The sequence below is a fragment of the Gossypium arboreum genome, chromosome 8, assembly GCF_025698485.1.
Source record: "Gossypium arboreum isolate Shixiya-1 chromosome 8, ASM2569848v2, whole genome shotgun sequence".
NCBI classification, from domain to species: domain Eukaryota; kingdom Viridiplantae; phylum Streptophyta; class Magnoliopsida; order Malvales; family Malvaceae; genus Gossypium; species Gossypium arboreum.
In genome coordinates this window covers 47,155,140-47,172,952 of record NC_069077.1, presented here as the reverse complement: position 1 = coordinate 47,172,952, position 17,813 = coordinate 47,155,140, and the positions used below count along the sequence as shown (strand labels likewise).

The window sequence follows — 17,813 nt, the reverse complement described above, 5'->3', positions numbered from 1 at the left end:
CCCCTCTCTTTTTTTTTTTTTTTTGAATATTTCCATCCCGAAATTTTACTCCTCCCATTTATTGCTCAACTTTCAAAATTTTTATTTTCGCCTTAAATTTTTACTTCTCACCCTTAACCCCAAATAAAAAAATTAAAATCATCCAAAAAATTCCTAAACCTAAATAATAATTTTATTTATATTTATTATTTTATATTATTAATTAAATTTCACATTTTGTACTATTTGTATTATTGAATTGTTTTATAATATTGAATCTTTATAAATTTTTACTAAAATTGAATTATTGATGATGCCATAAAATATTCGTGTTAAAATTTTATGTTGTATCAATTTCACATTTTATCTTTAAGATAATTTTTATTAAAAATCTCATTTTTACATTTAATATATAAATTTTTAGTTTCAAAATACATAATGACAAGGATCAAGATAATTGAAGCAACTAAGCAAGTAAAGAAGTTAACTCGTATATAAAAGATTAATAAATAAATTATAAAGAGATGAAAGTTAATAACAAATTTGATTACGGTGAGTATAGTGATTACAAAGACCTAAAATATTTTTTTAATTTAACTTGAAAAAATATATTCGATTCTATTCGAATTCCATCTCACTAGACTCGATTCGATAAAATTTCAAATCGAGTTAGGATGACAAAATATGATTCGTTAACTCGATTAACTCGAAATTTTTTCATTCAATTCGATCGAACACTCACCCCTACATATAAGGGACAAATAATTCCATTTTAGCTCATTCCAGGGGCAAAACCAAGGGCTGGCAAGGGCCCCTGGCACCCCCCAAAATAGAAAATTTTTCATTTATGCCATTTGAAAATTTTAAAATAGTAAAGGTAAAATTACAATTTATTCCCTAAAAATGATAAAATTTTAATTTAATCCTTTAATAATTATAAAGATATAAACTATTAAAATGATAAAATTATATTTTATTATTACAAAATTATAATTTAATTTCGCACCCTAAAAAAATTTCTAACTTGACTCGTTACATGAATTATAATAAGTATTAAACTTTATTTATAATCATTTTAAAATAAACATGCACCTTTTTGTTCGCAACAATCTTTAAAAATTAAATATAAAATGTTAAAATTGATACATAAAAGTTTCACTCGTGCATTGAACGGGATAAAAAAATTAGTGTATATATATGTATATATATGTTAAAGTAATGTTTTAGAGAAAAAAAAAACTGAAACAAACTTAGGTGGTGGGCTTCAATATTTAGCAAGTGGCGCCATATTAATATGGCACATTAACATTTAGTGTATTAATATTTTTATGGGTCTCATTAGATGCTTAGTGCAAAATGAAAAAAAAGAGTTTTATACGTTATAATGTTTAAATATTATATACTTGTTATGATAATAATTATATAAAAAAACCAATCGCTTAGGATATGATTCTTTTGATTTTGTAGTAAAGAAAGTAGTAATTTAAGGAATTTTAAATAACTTCATACCCTTCAATTATTATATTATTTTCATTTTTAAAAATTAAATCAACTTAAAATCGATACAAATTGATCATAAAAAAATTATGAAGATTATAAAAATAAAATACATATTATTTTATAGTATTTTTACTTTTTCAAACAATATATTTTTGATTGGTTATAAAATTTACAACAAATTTTTAATAAATAAATATAATATGAATGTTTCTACTTCGCATTTGGAAAAGCCCAAAACGATAGAATGTTGGCGCGTTTTGAATCAATTACCGGAATACTGGTCAATTGTCATCCTATTTTATTAATAGCTTGAATCGAAGAAAGCAAGCGAGAAGGAAGCGGACACAAGGACATTTGGGAAATAAACGGCCAAGATCTTCCCAACCCAATATCTAATTTCATTGGCTCAATCATCCCTTCCTTCAAACTTGATTGGCCCACGTCAACACTATGACATGTTCTCTCCTGTTACTCACCTGAGAAACTTCCGTCAAACGTGGGACACAACAAATATAAAATGCTCGACCCGCGACTCTTTCTTCGAAAAATGCTCATTTCATTTTAAACACTACAACCATTCCACTTTCAGAGGGAAAAAAAAAAAAAAAAAACTCAAAGAGGCTTCTCCACAGATAAGTGTTGAGGTGGAGTGATGGCTGGCTCGTTCAGAGCGCGCGGCTCTTTGGTGGTTCTAGCGATAGTCTTGTCCGGTGAGTATCGTGCTGTTCCTCATTTGTTAATTCCGCTTGTTTCATGTGATTCCGTGTTCTCTGATTCTTTAACTGTTTGAGACGAAACGTGTTAGATCTAGTTTTGTTTGATGATGTTTTTCCTCGCAAATCGGTGCATGCTTAGATCTGATTTAGGTTCTACGGATTCTTGTAATGCATTACATGATCAAATGAGAGTTTGGGCGATCTCATATCATTTGTTTTTGCTCCATTGATTTCAGAACTAGAAATTTCTGGATTATGAAATTAATGTCTCGGAAATTAGTTTGATTCGAACAAAATCATGTGTTTTCACGTATTTTATTTTAATTTTCCATTTGTGGTGAAGCATTTCTAAGATGGAAGTTGCAATGTTATGAGCGTAAATATTCTAGAACTTCGTTAGGATTCTGTTCTATCTTGATCTTTCCACGTGGCCGCTTTACCAAATTTGATATTTGATGTCTAATTCAATGGATAGTGACTTTAAATAACTTTGGCTAACATAATGATTGAGTTTAAAAATGACCATAGAGTGATATTGAAAAAGGACTGTATAATGGTTAGCATCGTGTTAACTTTTCAAACAGGATGTCTTTTTGCACTCTCGATTGCAAAGGAGGAAGCCGCGAAATTGGGGACCGTAATTGGAATTGATCTTGGCACAACGTATTCTTGTGTTGGTGTATACAAGAATGGTCACGTGGAAATTATAGCCAATGACCAAGGAAACCGTATCACACCATCATGGGTGGGTTTCACAGACAGTGAGAGGCTGATAGGTGAAGCTGCTAAGAATCAGGCAGCTGTTAACGCAGAGAGGACCATCTTTGATGTCAAAAGACTTATTGGAAGAAAGTAAATCTCATTCTGCCATGTTTCTTGTTTTACATTGTAGGGGTTGATTGGGAAATAATGCTTACTGTGGGGGCTTTGTTCTTTGCAGGTTTCAAGATAAGGAGGTCCAGAGGGACATGAAACTTGTTCCCTACAAGATTGTCAACAAGGATGGAAAACCTTATATTCAAGTAAAGATTAAGGATGGAGAGACCAAGGTTTTCAGTCCTGAAGAGATCAGTGCTATGATTCTGGGTAAGATGAAGGACACAGCCGAAGCTTTCCTTGGGAAGAAAATTAAGGATGCAGTGGTCACTGTTCCTGGTGAGTGCACCATAAGAAACAATGTTCTCAGCTCAAAATGGTTAAGTTTGTTGGATCCTTGATTATGCTCATATTATCTCTGTTTTATTTGCAGCTTACTTCAATGATGCCCAGAGGCAGGCCACCAAGGATGCTGGCGTTATTGCTGGGCTTAACGTGGCAAGAATTATCAATGAACCAACTGCAGCTGCCATTGCCTATGGTTTGGACAAAAAGGGTGGAGAGAAAAACATTCTTGTTTTTGACCTTGGTGGTGGGACATTTGATGTCAGTGTCTTGACTATTGATAATGGTGTATTTGAGGTTCTTTCCACAAATGGAGACACTCATTTGGGAGGTAAGCATCTTTATTGTTTTCTTATAGGATTATAAAATTTTTTCAACACTGGATCTTTGTTTACGGTCACTTTTCTTGCAGGTGAGGATTTTGATCAGAGGGTTATGGAGTACTTTATTAAACTGATCAAGAAAAAGCATGGAAAGGATATCAGCAAGGACAACAGGGCACTTGGGAAGCTTAGGAGGGAAGCTGAGCGTGCCAAAAGAGCTCTTAGCAGCCAGCACCAGGTCCGTGTGGAGATTGAATCACTTTTTGAAGGTGTTGATTTCTCTGAGCCACTGACCAGGGCCCGTTTTGAGGAGTTGAACAATGACCTGTTCCGAAAGACAATGGGACCTGTGAAGAAGGCAATGGAAGATGCTGGTTTGGAGAAACGCCAAATTGATGAGATTGTTCTTGTCGGTGGAAGCACTAGAATTCCAAAGGTTCAACAACTCCTTAAGGACTACTTTGACGGAAAGGAGCCCAACAAGGGTGTTAACCCAGATGAAGCAGTTGCTTATGGTGCTGCAGTGCAAGGAGGAATCTTGAGTGGAGAGGGTGGTGATGAAACCAAAGGTACATTTCATCTCCCGTGCTTATAGCTCATGAAAGTGTTATAATGGAATAAACTATGGCTGATATTTGTCTATAATGTTTTTATGGACAGACATTCTTCTCCTTGATGTGGCTCCGCTTAGTCTCGGTATTGAAACTGTCGGTGGCGTCATGACAAAGTTGATTCCCAGAAACACTGTTATCCCAACCAAGAAGTCTCAAGTTTTCACCACTTATCAGGACCAGCAGACCACCGTCTCCATTCAGGTATTTACAAATGCTATTAAAAATACTTGAGAATTGGATGTTTCTGGCAATGCTAAGAACTGGAAGTCTTTGAACCTTATTTGGATTTGTTATGGACTGATGTCAGGTGTTTGAAGGCGAAAGGAGTCTCACGAAGGATTGTAGGTTGCTTGGGAATTTTGATCTTACTGGAATTCCTCCAGCTCCAAGGTTTGCACTCTCCCTTTGTCAATTCTGCACTTGTATATTGAGTGTATTGACTTAATGTTGTGACAACTCAACTGCACAGGGGAACCCCTCAAATTGAAGTTACGTTTGAAGTTGATGCAAATGGGATTTTAAATGTGAAGGCAGAAGATAAGGGCACACATAAAACAGAGAAGATCACTATTACCAATGATAAGGGTCGTCTGAGCCAGGAGGAGATAGACAGAATGGTTCGCGAGGCAGAAGAATTTGCAGAGGAGGATAAGAAGGTGAAGGAAAGAATCGATGCCCGCAACAGCATTGAGACTTACGTCTACAACTTGAAAAGCCAGATTAGTGACAAGGATAAGCTCGCTGACAAGCTTGAATCCGATGAGAAGGAGAAAATTGAAGCAGCCGTGAAGGAGGCCCTTGAGTGGCTTGATGACAACCAGAATGCTGAGAAGGAAGACTACGAGGAGAAGCTCAAGGAGGTTGAAGCTGTCTGCAACCCCATTATCACGGCTGTTTACCAAAGATCTGGCGGAGCCCCAGGGGCTGGAGGATCAACCGAAGAGGAGGATTCGCATGATGAACTTTAAAAATCTCTTAGCAATATCGAGGGTTGGTGATGAACAAGCAAGAGTGAGGATGAGGAGAGCGTAGGGCAGTTAAGACGAGGATTTTTGTAAATTTTTCTCATGGTATATTGCCCCCCCGCCCCCCCTTCTTTGCTTGTCTTTTTGTTTTTGTTTTTCTTTATTTTATTTTATTTTATTTTTGGTGAAGATAGAAGATACAGTTGAAGGGATGTTTTGTTTGCATTACTTTGTATTTTTGCTTATGTTATGTTAAACAACTCAGTCTTTCTCATCGAATAATTGTGAACTTGTGAAGGACCGAAAATCAGAAAAGTTGATTAAAAATTATCATAAGAATATGATATTTAGGGAATTTCTTTGTTTTCTTTGCCCGCCATTTGCTACTCTTCTGGATTTGCTGCCAGATATCGCAAAGGGGTTGAGGCATTATCGCCTTGATTGAGATTGAAGAACAACCCTGCTGCATTGGAGAAGCTAAAGCAAAAGAGGAATTAATAATAGTAAAATTATTTTATTTTATTTTGATTAAACTTTCTATTCGGGTTACTAAATGAATTGAAATGCGCTTCCTTAGAGGGGGGAAAGAAAGGATTGTTTTACTGTGACCTTAATTAGGTGAAATGGTGGCCTGATCATCTTCATTAAGAATCAGCTTGGCTGCTGCATAAAATTGAAGCATCACGGGTGTGAATTTGGGAGCAAAATGCTTGAAAAGGTTTACCTCCTTTTTCAAGTTATGGTTCTAAAGGATATTGTGTCAGTCAGCCTTGAGTTTATCAGAGCTAGCTTTCAAAGAATCGTAGTCCTTTTCCAGTTGTTTGTTCTTAAATGGAGCACGCTGATTTTGATACCAAGGGCTGTTGTTGGCCAAGTTCTTTTGTTAGTTGTGACTTCCTCTCCGATTCAAGTTTCTTTTCAACCCAAAGACTTCTCAAGAAACTGAGCTTGAGTCGCCGTAACCCTTCTTTCTTTCCAACTCACCATCTCTATCTCCATTAACATTCTCATACTCCATCCTACACTTCTGACCTGATTACCATCACCAATATTTGCTGGACCCATGAAAACATTCCTTTCACCGCTATAAAAGAAGCTCTAATCATATCAGTGTACGAGTTACCAAGTATTGTTTGTTTAGCGCATGAACGAGGTAGTGGAAATATGAATCCCACATTGAGAAGGAAATTAAAATACGAATTCCTTTTAAAAAATGGAGGGAAGCTCAGGTGCCAAGGGGTGGAAAGAGACTGTTGTAGCCTCGATAGTTTCCAACCCTAAACCCGCCTTGGTTTGGGTAAACATTTGCGGAGGTCTTTCTCTAGTGTTTCCCTCGTGTGGCTAAAAAAAGAAACACTAATGCCCAACGAGTGCTGTCTCGCAAGAGGAGTAGAAGGTCGGGTTGGGTATGCTTAATGTGTGCTAACAGCTATCAGGTCCTCGCTTCTTGGCCACCTCAATATTTTTGTTTAATTTCTATTTTTAAAGTATAAATGGAATTGACAATTCCGTTAAGAATTTAATTTATAAAATTTTTATTTGTAGAAATTTAATTTAAAAATATAAATTCAAATGTTAATTCCATTAAAATAAATATGTCAAGTATCCTAAATTGGCATTTTGAAATAATATAAATCAATCTTGACATTTGTGGGAGTTTAATTCAAAGGGATAGTGATATATAAAATTAAATGATAAAATTATAAAAATTCTTCTAATACAATATTGAATAAGGATGGAAGAAGGAATGAATGTTAAAATTTAATTCTAAATATTAAAAGAACATTTTAAAATTGATATTAAAGTTGGATTTAATTTCTATGCATATACTAATAATGGTTAAACTTAGTATGACTTTATCCAAACATAGGGTAATATTGAATTAAATTTAGCAATTATCGATAAAGAAACTATAATTAAGTTTAAAATAGAATTGGTTAAACTTTATAATATATTTAAATGTATTCTAAAAATCAACATTCTAAAACCAATGAAAACAAAGTTGCATTTAAACAAATTAAAATCCAACTCCTTAAAAGAAATTAAAATTTAATTTAAATAATAAATACTAAAGTAAAAGTTATATAATAAAAGTAAAACAAAAGTAACAATGTTTCATACATCTAAAACACATAAAAGGATAGAAATTGGATTGTGTCATTGGCTAATCTTATACATATCCAAGTTGGTCGTCGCTAGAATATATGAACTGCAATTAATTACAAAGTTTCACTCGCAAAATACATGACTATGGTGTTATACATATGATCAAAAGCAGATAGAAGATTGAAATTTTATGTAAATATCTTAAAAATTAAAACAATAATTTGCGATTAAAGTTTAATTTAATATATATGTACACTAAAAATAGAGAAAATTAACAATAATGAACTATTATTGTTTAAAAATTGATGTGAAGAGATTAACATTTAATTATCTTTAAGAAACCATAATTAAAATTTTGGAATATCTCTAAAATATAATATATAATAAATTTAAAAACAAAGGAAGAAAATCAACTTTCTTATTATGTGTTTTGAACACTTCAATTTCCACTTTCTATCGAGTAATTTATTATTATTATTGTACACGACATCTATTAAATTAAATTGAAAAAAAGATAGACAGATTGGGGCTGGGGGTGAACTGACTGCGCCAATAACAGGACAACTAAAAACAAATTTGTGCTACTACACCATAAATAAAAATTGTAAGCAATCCTTATTTCTACTCAACTCCCCAATAGTTTTGATTAAAATCCAGCTTTGGGGTTGCCTGAGGCAGCTGCTACAACTCCCATCCCACCACCACCTGCTGCTGTACCACCATCCTCACCTGTTTCCTTAAAAGCAACTCTGTCACCATTCATCTCTTGCACCAGTTCATCCATCTTCCGAAACTGATATGGCCATCTCGCATTGTAAAGGAACTGACGCAGATCAAACCTATTGTCCTCCGGCGAATAACTCTGCAACACGGAATGCACCAAGATTACCAGGATTTTAATCGGGACCATAGATTATTGACGCCTTTTAATGTTTACATACCTCGGCATGATATGAAGGTGTCAATACAGTCATTTTGTGTCGGTTGATGGAATAGTATTTGAAGAAATGTTTTACTTTATCAGCCACCTCTGATGGAGTTAATGTTGCACCCCATTTATAGCAAAGGTTCTGCAACAAATAAAGACAATACCCGAAAAACTGAGTATCTGCTACAGAGCAACTGATTTATGAATGTTTCAACTTGTAGTTTCTTCGAACCATGCCAACACTCGGATTTTAGATTTTCTTCATGCAGTTACTCCACAAGCTGGAATTAGAAATTTCAAGCTCACGGAAAATACATGGTCTATGGTATTTAGCCATTTTCAAGTAAACACAATAATTTGAAATAATATTCTAGAGATATAAAAGTATTCAACTGGAAGTTGAGTCCACAAATATAAGATCTGAAGAGAAAAGGTCCCCTCCCATAGGAATTATACATGGCTATCTAGATATCTACAGACCAGAGAACATTGAATGAATGCTATCTAGAAGATAGAGTCTAGTAAATAAGCGTTACGAGTTCAATGATCAAACCTTGAACATTGATACTGGACCACACCGGAAAATTTTCCGCAGCCTCCCGTAGACTGATAGCTCCTCATATGTCATTCCCATGTCCACTTCATCCAGCTGTTTCATGCAGATAGAATTAAATTGCCCATATTTTAATTAAATTTTATGATAAAAAAACCGAACAGAAAAGAAAAACTTTTAAGAAATTTAATAAAATTATGAAGGCCCAGGGGAACAATACCTGGCTGTAGTTAGAACGAATGGGCTCCAGTTCAGCGGTGGGTGGAGCAGCTTCGATTTCTGCCAAGGATGAGTAACCAAGATGATTGGCAGCCCACCGCAAAAATGTCCGAAGGTCCTGTTTGCTAATACTACCAATTGGGTTTATATCTGATGCACTGCAGTCATACTGTAAAAGTTATTAAACATTAATTCCAGTCAGATTTCTTTTTGTTGTTGCATATCCTGCAAGTGCAGAGAGTTGTTAGCTGAGCTAACTATTGGATAGAATCATATGAATAAAACATTAATTATATATACCTAAATATGAGGAGAAAGAAAAGAAAAAGGTAAAGTATAGACCTTAGTAAGGTAACCCCGTAAGGCTTCATCTACATTGGAGCTACCTAAAACAAGGTAAAACCCTTTTTTGTTGTGAACCCAGGGCAATAATGATGCTAACATAAAAGCTAGCACCATTCTAATTCGAGCTTGAATGTTCTGTAATCCCAAGTTCTCAACATTGGACCCCCCATCAACCTGCAAAACAGAAAATGATCATTTCAGTCACACATCTATATAAAAAGATTGACTAAATAGTTTTCGCTGACAATATATTTCAAGAAGAGAAATAAAAGACATTTCCAAGAGCTGATGATGGCAATAATCTTTATACTCTTATCGTTAATTTTGGTACTCGTGGACAGCATATATTAGCATTTTGCCTAAGATGCCATTGAACGGCTATGGTATCTGCTGGGACAGTTGACCCTCCGGAGGAAATTAGAAAATAACTAGTCATTGCAAAGCTAACCTTATAACGTGGTCTTTTTCCAGTAACAGTCTGAAACAAGGATAGCAGAGATGAAACAACACCATCTATGCAAACATCAAGATGCCATGAACCAATCTCATCTGCTAATACCTTAGCCCGTGTTTTCGTGGCTTCGGAACTGCAACAAAAGGACGTTCTTAAAATTATAATGTAAGATTTCTAGAATGTAAAGCTGCAATCAATCTGAAACAGAAAATATTTTCCTCAAACAGAAAGATCAACCTGAACCAAAAAGAATGGTCTTTAGGTGATATTTACTACTAACTAATATATATCCAATTCTCTAAAGAATTTGAAAAACCTTTTTAAGACACTTTTCTTGACAGCAAACATGTAGATGGAAGGGTTCTCCTTAACTTTCTAGTAAAATCAATAATCGATCTGAAGAAAGAACATTGGGATGGCGGCGCAAAAATTCTTCAAGAGCAACCATAAAGGGGACTTACTAGAACTATAGAAGTTAATAGCAATGATTCATACTGGATTAAGAAATTTTATTGTACAGTGTAATGCTGTTCTCCCTCTGTAGTGTTAATACTTAGTACCATATGTATTCTCAGTAGTCAGCTCAAGAAAGTCAAGCCTCACAACCAGCTTGAAGAAAGAATAGCTATGGATGTATGCTGTGACCTGACCTGTTTTCAGAACCCATGTAGACCGTATAGAATATACGTTTAGCAAATTCCTTGCTGTCAGTTGGAAACTTTCCATCAGTGTAATTCCCGATCCGCATTGCATCAGCTTTAACTTGTTCGTCTCCATTTGCAATTTCTGAAACACAGTATGTATGCGCAAAATTAATTATTAACAGAAAATATGATGCAGAAGACTCGTCAGTAAGGGTTTTAGTGACAGGAAAAGATTCTTGACGAATTGAAGTTCAAAACTCCAATAAAAAAGCAGAAACGAAGCAGTGCTACTTGGCAGCAGGATACAATGAAATCATAAATTAACCTTTGACAACAAGTTGGCACATGCATCCAACTATAGCAGCTACACAGGAACTGTCTGCGCCACCAGAAAGAGGAAGCAAAAAACCAGAAGCTCCACTTCTTCTTAAATAGTCCCATAGCCAACAGCCAGGACCAAATGCTATTTCTTCCTCAGGAGAATGGTACATGATCTTCAATTCATAACATAATGCAGTTAGGTAATAAACAATCACTAATACAGAGAAGCTTTTTATTTTCACAGCAATGTCTTCTGAGCAAGAACGAACCTTCTGTGGACTAGAAAGTAACATTTTCAGGTTAAAAGGTTTGCAAATATTGTAAGGTACAGTTACAGATGAGACTTTGGTTTTGCAACTTGCTTGTTCTTGAAAACTACTTATGGATCCTCTTAAACTAGCAACCTGTAGTTAACAAAGAAATGCAAAAATTTCAGTATAATTTTTCATATGCATAAGTATTGGAAAATGCGGCAAACCCTAACTTGCCACCAATTTGTATAAATAGAATCTTCTTGTTGTGACCATTAGGCATTAATAGTATTTTGTCTTCAATAATTGCCTTCATATTATTTATTTATTGGACTTCTTGTGGCAGAGATTCTCAAAATAGGAGATCATCATTTTCCCTTCTCTTTTATGCAAAAAAACCTTAACAAAAGGTAATACATTAATAGCATTCAAGCTTCAAGTAAGAATACTTTTCTAATACCCAACAAACATAAATATATTGGAGTGCAAAGTTACAACATACCGCATCTAAATCTACTTGAGCAACCACAACCTCAACATCCTTCAAGGAGAACTGTGAGCCTTGAGCAACCACCTCTCCGTTCACAACAACACAGGAACACCCATCTGAAATAAATAAATTAGTGCTCAATAAACCAAACAATATTTTTGCACGAAAGACAACACATTTTCTACTGGTGCAGAAGAACCAAAGCAAGATTACTACTTAAATCATATTGCTAGTTAAATTTATGCTGGAACCTAGAGTAAATTTACCATGAAATAAAGTGGGAAATAAAGCATGTTATTTACCATAATACAGCCGTGCACCATCACAGCCCTGGTGGTTACTGTACATGTAAACCCCTCCACGAGTATAAGTAGCACTTATAAAAGCACGAAGTCGAAGGTCTAGCTTTCTCAATTGATGGTGACTCCCACTGGCATTCAGGAAAACTTCAACCCCATTTAATGCAAGCTCGGTATGGGGAGGATTAGGAGTAAAAAGCTCTTCACAAATTTCTGCCGCAACAGCTCTAACAAGGGATCAAATAGGTTCAAATATTAGTGTTTCATCAAGAACCCATGACAAACTTTCATATGACGAGCGATGTAGCCTATTTGCATTGTAAGTTACATTTGCATCATTACATAGAGAAGACATGATCTTATGATGATCGATATAGGTTATGACATCATTATGAGCTAAGGCATAAAACTTAATGGAAACTAATAATAGAAGAACCTGTAGTATTAAGCTTACGTGTCCAAAAACTGAATGTATCCGTAACCAAAAGGCACTAAGTTCTGTGATAAGGCCTCAGAAATTTCAGGTGGGAGCTGAAATTCTACAAGCTGGTCCTTTTGCTTCCATGTGGTAAACCAGCGAAGCTCCCTGTAATTGCCATCATTTGCAAGCCACATCTTTGGTCTTATCATGACAATTTTCCGGTTAAAACACAAAACTTGACAATTATAACGCTCTGATCCTCTAATGATGGGCATTCCTATGCTGCACAATATGCCGTCCGTCCAATCACCAAGAAGTATTTCTTTCAAACACTCCCACCTGCAAACAAATAATCCCAACTGTCATTTCAGAGAAGCAAAATATTAGTTGTGTCATTCAAACAACCAAGCATTATCCAGAAAAAAAAAGAAAAAAAAAAGGGGGCACTTTCCTAAATAAAATACCAAATGTTTCAGTTTATACTGTAAATTTAGAAAAAAAAAAAAAAGAAGCAAAAAACATACGCTGCATTCCATAAAGAAAAAACCAGTAATCACTACAATTCAATTCTAATAACCAACAAACGACTGATGACCCAAGTTTTAATAACCTCACAAAGCAAAGCAAAGCTCCAAGAATCTCTCTTCTTTTTTTTTTTTTTTGGGGGGGGGGAGGGGAATAAAAAAAAGGGAACTTACGCGTGATTGACTGTATCGAGTTCCAAGAAATGATCTTCACAGCCATAGCCAGTGATTTCAAGCTCGGGTCCGAGCCTGATGACAGCACCAACTTCTTTTGCCCTTGTTATGGAATCCTTAATGTGCTTCAAATTGCAATCAAAATCCATCGCCCATTGGTTCAAATTACAGGTGGCGACTTTCAACAGTCTCATCTTTGAGGGAATCTCTTAAAAACAATTAAAACACCCAAAAATTAAAATCAGTTCACTCAAAATCACTTGCAAAGAGAAAGAAGAAGAAGAAGAAGAAGAAGAAAGGGAGGCGGACGGGAAATACGAGGTGGGTGTTTCGATATAGGACAGAGAATTAGCGGCCTTGTATTTGGCGCATCAGATTCGGTTTTATACAGGACTTTTAAGAAAGGAAGACAGAGACTTTGAATTCGGGTTAACGGGTTCAAGGCTCCAGGATCCTTGGACGGGTTTAACTGCTGTTTTGCTTTTGACTTTTGACTTTTGACTTTTTTTAGTTTGACACGTACAATTACAAAGTGTCTTACTGTCTATGAAAACACGTCGTTTGACGCGTGTCAAATGGGATCCCCCCTTTTTTTTTGGGCTGCATTTTATTTATTTATTTTTCTTAATTTTTTTTTCCGAAGAAATTCTTATTTTTCTTTCCAATTTCCTATTGCAGGATTTGGGAACATAAATTTAGATTTATATTTTCAAATATTTTTATTTAAAAATCAAAATGCTTAAAATTCAAGATTTTAAATTAATTGAAATTTAGTATTTCAACAATTCAATTTTAGATTTGAATTTCTAACTATTTTTAATCTTCAAAAACGGTTTTTACCTATATATTATAAAAATAAAAAAATTACTTAAATGGTATGTTAAATAAATTATGTACCAAAATGGTACGTCCAAACAAGTGGAAGGTGGTGTATAGGCGGCATCACTCTAAAATATTGACACATTTGACTGAAAAAATTATTAAAAAAATTGATAATGACAACTAAATAGGTGATACCTAAAGAAATACGACCCGTATACGAACAAAACCTGACCTGCTGTTACAGATGGGACACGACAACTAAGCAGCACTGGTCATGCCTACTAGAGAGGCAGCACTGACTGGTCATGCTTACTAGAGAGGCGGCACACCTATGGCTTGTCAGTGATTGGACGAGTCGGATGGCATGCCCGTAAGTTGTGTTTTTAGGGACCATTATAAGATCCCCAATGTCCTTTTTTTGCTGGAAGAGAGAAGAAAATCTTTGAAGAAGAGAAGAAGAAGAAGAAGGAGAGAGCGGGAAGGGAAAAAAGAAAGAAAAAAAGAGAAGCAAAATAGAGAGAGGAAAGGAGAAAGAGAAGGAAAAAAAATAGAAAAGGAAAAGAGACATTGTTGTTTAGGAAAGATTTGATGTTTAAAAGAATAGTAAATGATAATTTTTTTATTTAGTAAGTTTTTTGTTATAAATAAATGTTAATTATTTTATTTTTATTGTTGATTTAATTCGAATTTAATTTTTAATTTAATTTTTATAAGGTATTATTTAGTTAAAAAGAGCTATTAAGGTATATTTGTATTTATTTTATATTTTCATTCATTCATAAGTTATTTTTAATGTTTATTGAAGTAAAAAGTCTATTTATGTTGTGTGTAAAGAATGTTTTACTTTTATATAATTTATTTGTTATGTGTGTTTTAGGTTGATTAGATTTATTTTTATGTAATTTATTTGGCATGTTATTTTGATTATTTTAATATAATTTTATTTTTATTTTTATGTAGGTAAAAGATGAGACCATTGAGTTGGAATTTATGAGATAAATTAGGAATAATAGTTTACAAGTTCTAATTTTTAAGATTTAATAATTGAGAATAAGAGTTTATGTTTTTAAATTTTATTTTATGTTTTTATAAATATTATAAATGAAATTTCTTTCTAATCCTTCTATGCAATTTTTTTTATATTTTTGACAATAATTAAGTTGGCATGTTATTATATATATTATATTTTAAACTAATACATTTTACTTATTATCATTTTAAAATAATAATAAAAATATTCGTATTTATTATGTTGAGGTAGTTTATGTTATGTTTTTGTTATATATATATTTTATTGGCATATTATTTTATTATTTTAATATAAATTTTTGTTTTTTCTGTAGGTAAAAGATTAAATCATTGAGATGAAATTTGTGAATGAGACCATAGAGTTAGAGTTTGAGTTGGAATTTATAAGATGTATTTATTTTGTTAATGTAATATAGCAAAAAATATGATGTGGACAAAACTATTTGGTATTTTTGTAATTAAAACAATATATAAAATTTAAGTATTTTGATAAATATTTAAAATGCATCAAACTTAGAAATTAATTACCGAAATTTGTTTTGAAATTGTAGATATCACAATGGGTTCATTGATTAAGAATGATGATCACATATCAAACACAATTAATAATATGGTAATATATTGTTATTTGTTAATCACGGGTTCCCTTAAATAAAGTTCTACGTCATTTACGGAACTAAATTATGTTATAATAACTATTTTCTGTAATTTAATAGTGTTAGGGCTCATACAACGCATTAAAGGGTCAGGTGAATCGTTTAGGATATCCCCCAGATGAACAACTGATGTCATACTTGGAGTTAGCCAGATTCGGGTCAGTAGTATTGATCCAAACGTTTTATTTTGTGGTACGATTTAATATCCACATTGGTCGAGCGTTGGCACCCGGAGACCTACACTTTTCATTTACCACTTGGGGAGTGCATTGTCACTTTGGAGGATGTTGCATTGTAACTTGGGCTCCCAATCTACGGAAGTGCCGTAACAGGCGTAAGTACGATAGCTGAGCCGATTTCCATTTGTTATAGCCTACTAGGAGTCTCGCCCAATGATGTTGAGTCCAAATTTACGGGTTTGAGATTTTTATGGCTGAAAGCCAATTTTGAACATTTATCTATTAATGCCATTGAGCAGGAGGTGATGTACGTAGCTCGAGCGTACATTATGCATATTATAGGGGGTGTAATGATGCTGGATGTAAACAACAACATGGTTCATTTGATGTATTTACCCCTATTAACTGATTTACAGAATATTCGCTCGTATAGTTGGGGTTCCGAAGTTCTGGCTATGTTGTATCGTGAGCTTTGTCGAACGACAAAGCCTGATGCCGTAGATATAGGCGGATGCCTCATATTGCTGTAGTCATGGGCTCTTTATCGGATGACATTCTTAGCATCGGTTAGGCACCAAGCATACGTATTTCCACTAGTGAACAGGTGATAAAATTTAACTTGTTATAACAATTATTTGACATTTTTTTTCTAATGATACTATTCTAACATGTAATTTGTTTTCGTAGATGGAGTACCAATCTGGGTATCGGGAGGTTATATACTGTCCCAATATATCGTTTAATGATTGAACAACATGCCGGGGAAGGGGTAAGCTATTCCAATATTCGTAACATGTAATTACTTTTTATATCTTACTTAAACAATGTTAAATTTTAACCATGTTATTAATCGTGCAATTTATCTGGATGCTGTATCGGAGACCAGAAATTGCAGCTATTATACCCTCGTCTATCCACATTCATTCTCACCTGTGGTGCATTAACGCATCAATTATCAATTTCTAGACAGTCGAGTGGTATAACGAGGATTGAGTACTCTGACAGTTTGGTTACATCCAGTATATTTCGACTTCGTCAATGCAGTTGGGGAAGATTTACGGGATTAACAAGAGAGGAAAACATGGAAATAATTGGGAGGTTGTGTACCAGAAATATATTGTAGTATGGGATAATTGGATGGCGCGAAGACCTCAGATGGATATTTCTTTCAATTTGCAACCTTTGTTAGAGTACATAAATGGTACTCTAGTACGAAAAAACTATACTTACTTGGTGGGCAGTCGATTGTAGTCCCTCGCACATGTATCGGCTTGAGGCATACGAGCTAGAGCCAGAGCCAAAGCCCGAGCTAGAGCCCGAGTCCAAGCCCGAGCCCGAGCCCGAGCCTGAGCTAGAGCCTGAACCCGAACGGTCGCATACACATTCCTGGGAAAGTTCTTATCATCTGAAGTTGCAGGTCAATGACTATTTCCCAGGCTTGTCAGGACACGGATATCATTCTGGGTTTGATATCTTCAGTCTAGTACCACTGTAGTACAGCACTCCTCCCGGCTTGTATCCACCGCATTACTCCACTCCTCTTGGGTCGTTTCCACTGCAGTACAACTCTCCTTTCGGGGCATATGATTTGTCTTCCGTGTTTTGTACACCCCACCTACGACTGAAGAGGATGTTGATCGCTGCAATCACCCACAACGTGAACGCCGACCCTCACAGAAATATACCCCTAGGACCACATCATCAAACCATCAATTTTAGGGGTTTCTTGCAATTTAAATATTATAAAGTTTGTACTTTTTTATTCTAAAAAAATATAAATCAAGAAAAAGATAATATTTGTATTTATTTAATTAGATTAATTGCAACATTAAAACTTGGAACAAACTTTGTAATATAAATTAAATACATTAAAACATTAAAACTTGGAACAAACTTTGTAATATAAATTAGGTACATTGGATTACATAAGCTCAATTCCTACCGATCGTGACGGTTATCCAATATGGTAGTTTCGCTGCGGGCATTTACTTTGATTATGACCAGCTAATTTGCATAATCCACAATGCTTACCGTCGAATTTCTCCTTAATGTCCATTTCATTATGGATTCTAGATGATTGCAGATGACCTTACAGATTCCTACGCAACCCTTTGTCTGGGACAAGCTTGAAAGTCGTCAG

General features: G+C 34.5%; 2 protein-coding genes across 3 annotated transcripts; one reads left to right on the top strand and one right to left on the bottom strand.

The window, feature by feature from the left end:
• The first annotated feature begins 1,805 nt into the window (after positions 1 to 1,805).
• On the top strand, positions 1,806 to 5,613 carry LOC108469852 (luminal-binding protein 5-like). Its single transcript, XM_017770920.2, has 8 exons — positions 1,806 to 2,189; positions 2,780 to 3,047; positions 3,136 to 3,350; positions 3,445 to 3,687; positions 3,769 to 4,248; positions 4,340 to 4,494; positions 4,601 to 4,683; positions 4,763 to 5,613. The coding sequence occupies exons 1-8, from the start codon at positions 2,132 to 2,134 to the stop codon at positions 5,259 to 5,261; spliced, it is 2,001 nt and encodes a 666-aa protein (XP_017626409.1). The 5' UTR covers positions 1,806 to 2,131; the 3' UTR covers positions 5,262 to 5,613.
• Positions 5,614 to 7,752: 2,139 nt separating this feature from the next.
• Positions 7,753 to 13,442, bottom strand: LOC108467478 (glutamine-dependent NAD(+) synthetase). Of its 2 annotated transcripts, XM_053018129.1 has the most exons (14): positions 13,306 to 13,442; positions 12,988 to 13,195; positions 12,323 to 12,628; positions 11,872 to 12,095; positions 11,582 to 11,685; positions 11,098 to 11,232; positions 10,833 to 11,001; positions 10,514 to 10,649; positions 9,858 to 9,996; positions 9,407 to 9,583; positions 9,066 to 9,233; positions 8,846 to 8,941; positions 8,306 to 8,434; positions 7,753 to 8,226 (listed from the first exon to the last, which is right to left on the bottom strand). In XM_053018129.1, the coding sequence occupies exons 2-14, from the start codon at positions 13,179 to 13,181 to the stop codon at positions 8,011 to 8,013; spliced, it is 2,193 nt and encodes a 730-aa protein (XP_052874089.1). In that variant the 5' UTR covers positions 13,182 to 13,195; positions 13,306 to 13,442; the 3' UTR covers positions 7,753 to 8,010. The 2 variants fall into 2 exon arrangements, with proteins under 2 accessions (XP_052874089.1, XP_017623589.1); XM_017768100.2 differs by lacking the exon at positions 13,306 to 13,442 and having other exon boundaries at positions 12,323 to 12,648; positions 12,988 to 13,116.
• Positions 13,443 to 17,813: the final 4,371 nt, after the last annotated feature.

What these genes read in the sequence shown, in the direction of transcription:
- LOC108469852 (XM_017770920.2), top strand. Translation starts at nt 2,132, where the DNA reads ATGGCTGGCTCGTTCAGAGCGCGCGGCTCTTTGGTGGTTCTAGCGATA. An exon ending in TGCAGTGGTCACTGTTCCTG is followed by an intron (nt 3,351 to 3,444) that starts GTGAGTGCACCA and finishes TTTTATTTGCAG; the next exon opens with CTTACTTCAATGATGCCCAG. An exon ending in AGACCACCGTCTCCATTCAG is followed by an intron (nt 4,495 to 4,600) that starts GTATTTACAAAT and finishes GACTGATGTCAG; the next exon opens with GTGTTTGAAGGCGAAAGGAG.
- LOC108467478 (XM_053018129.1), bottom strand. Translation starts at nt 13,181, where the DNA reads ATGAGACTGTTGAAAGTCGCCACCTGTAATTTGAACCAATGGGCGATG. An exon ending in TGGTGCACGGCTGTATTATG is followed by an intron (nt 11,686 to 11,871) that starts GTAAATAACATG and finishes TATTTATTTCAG; the next exon opens with ATGGGTGTTCCTGTGTTGTT. An exon ending in CTCAAGTAGATTTAGATGCG is followed by an intron (nt 11,233 to 11,581) that starts GTATGTTGTAAC and finishes TGTTAACTACAG; the next exon opens with GTTGCTAGTTTAAGAGGATC.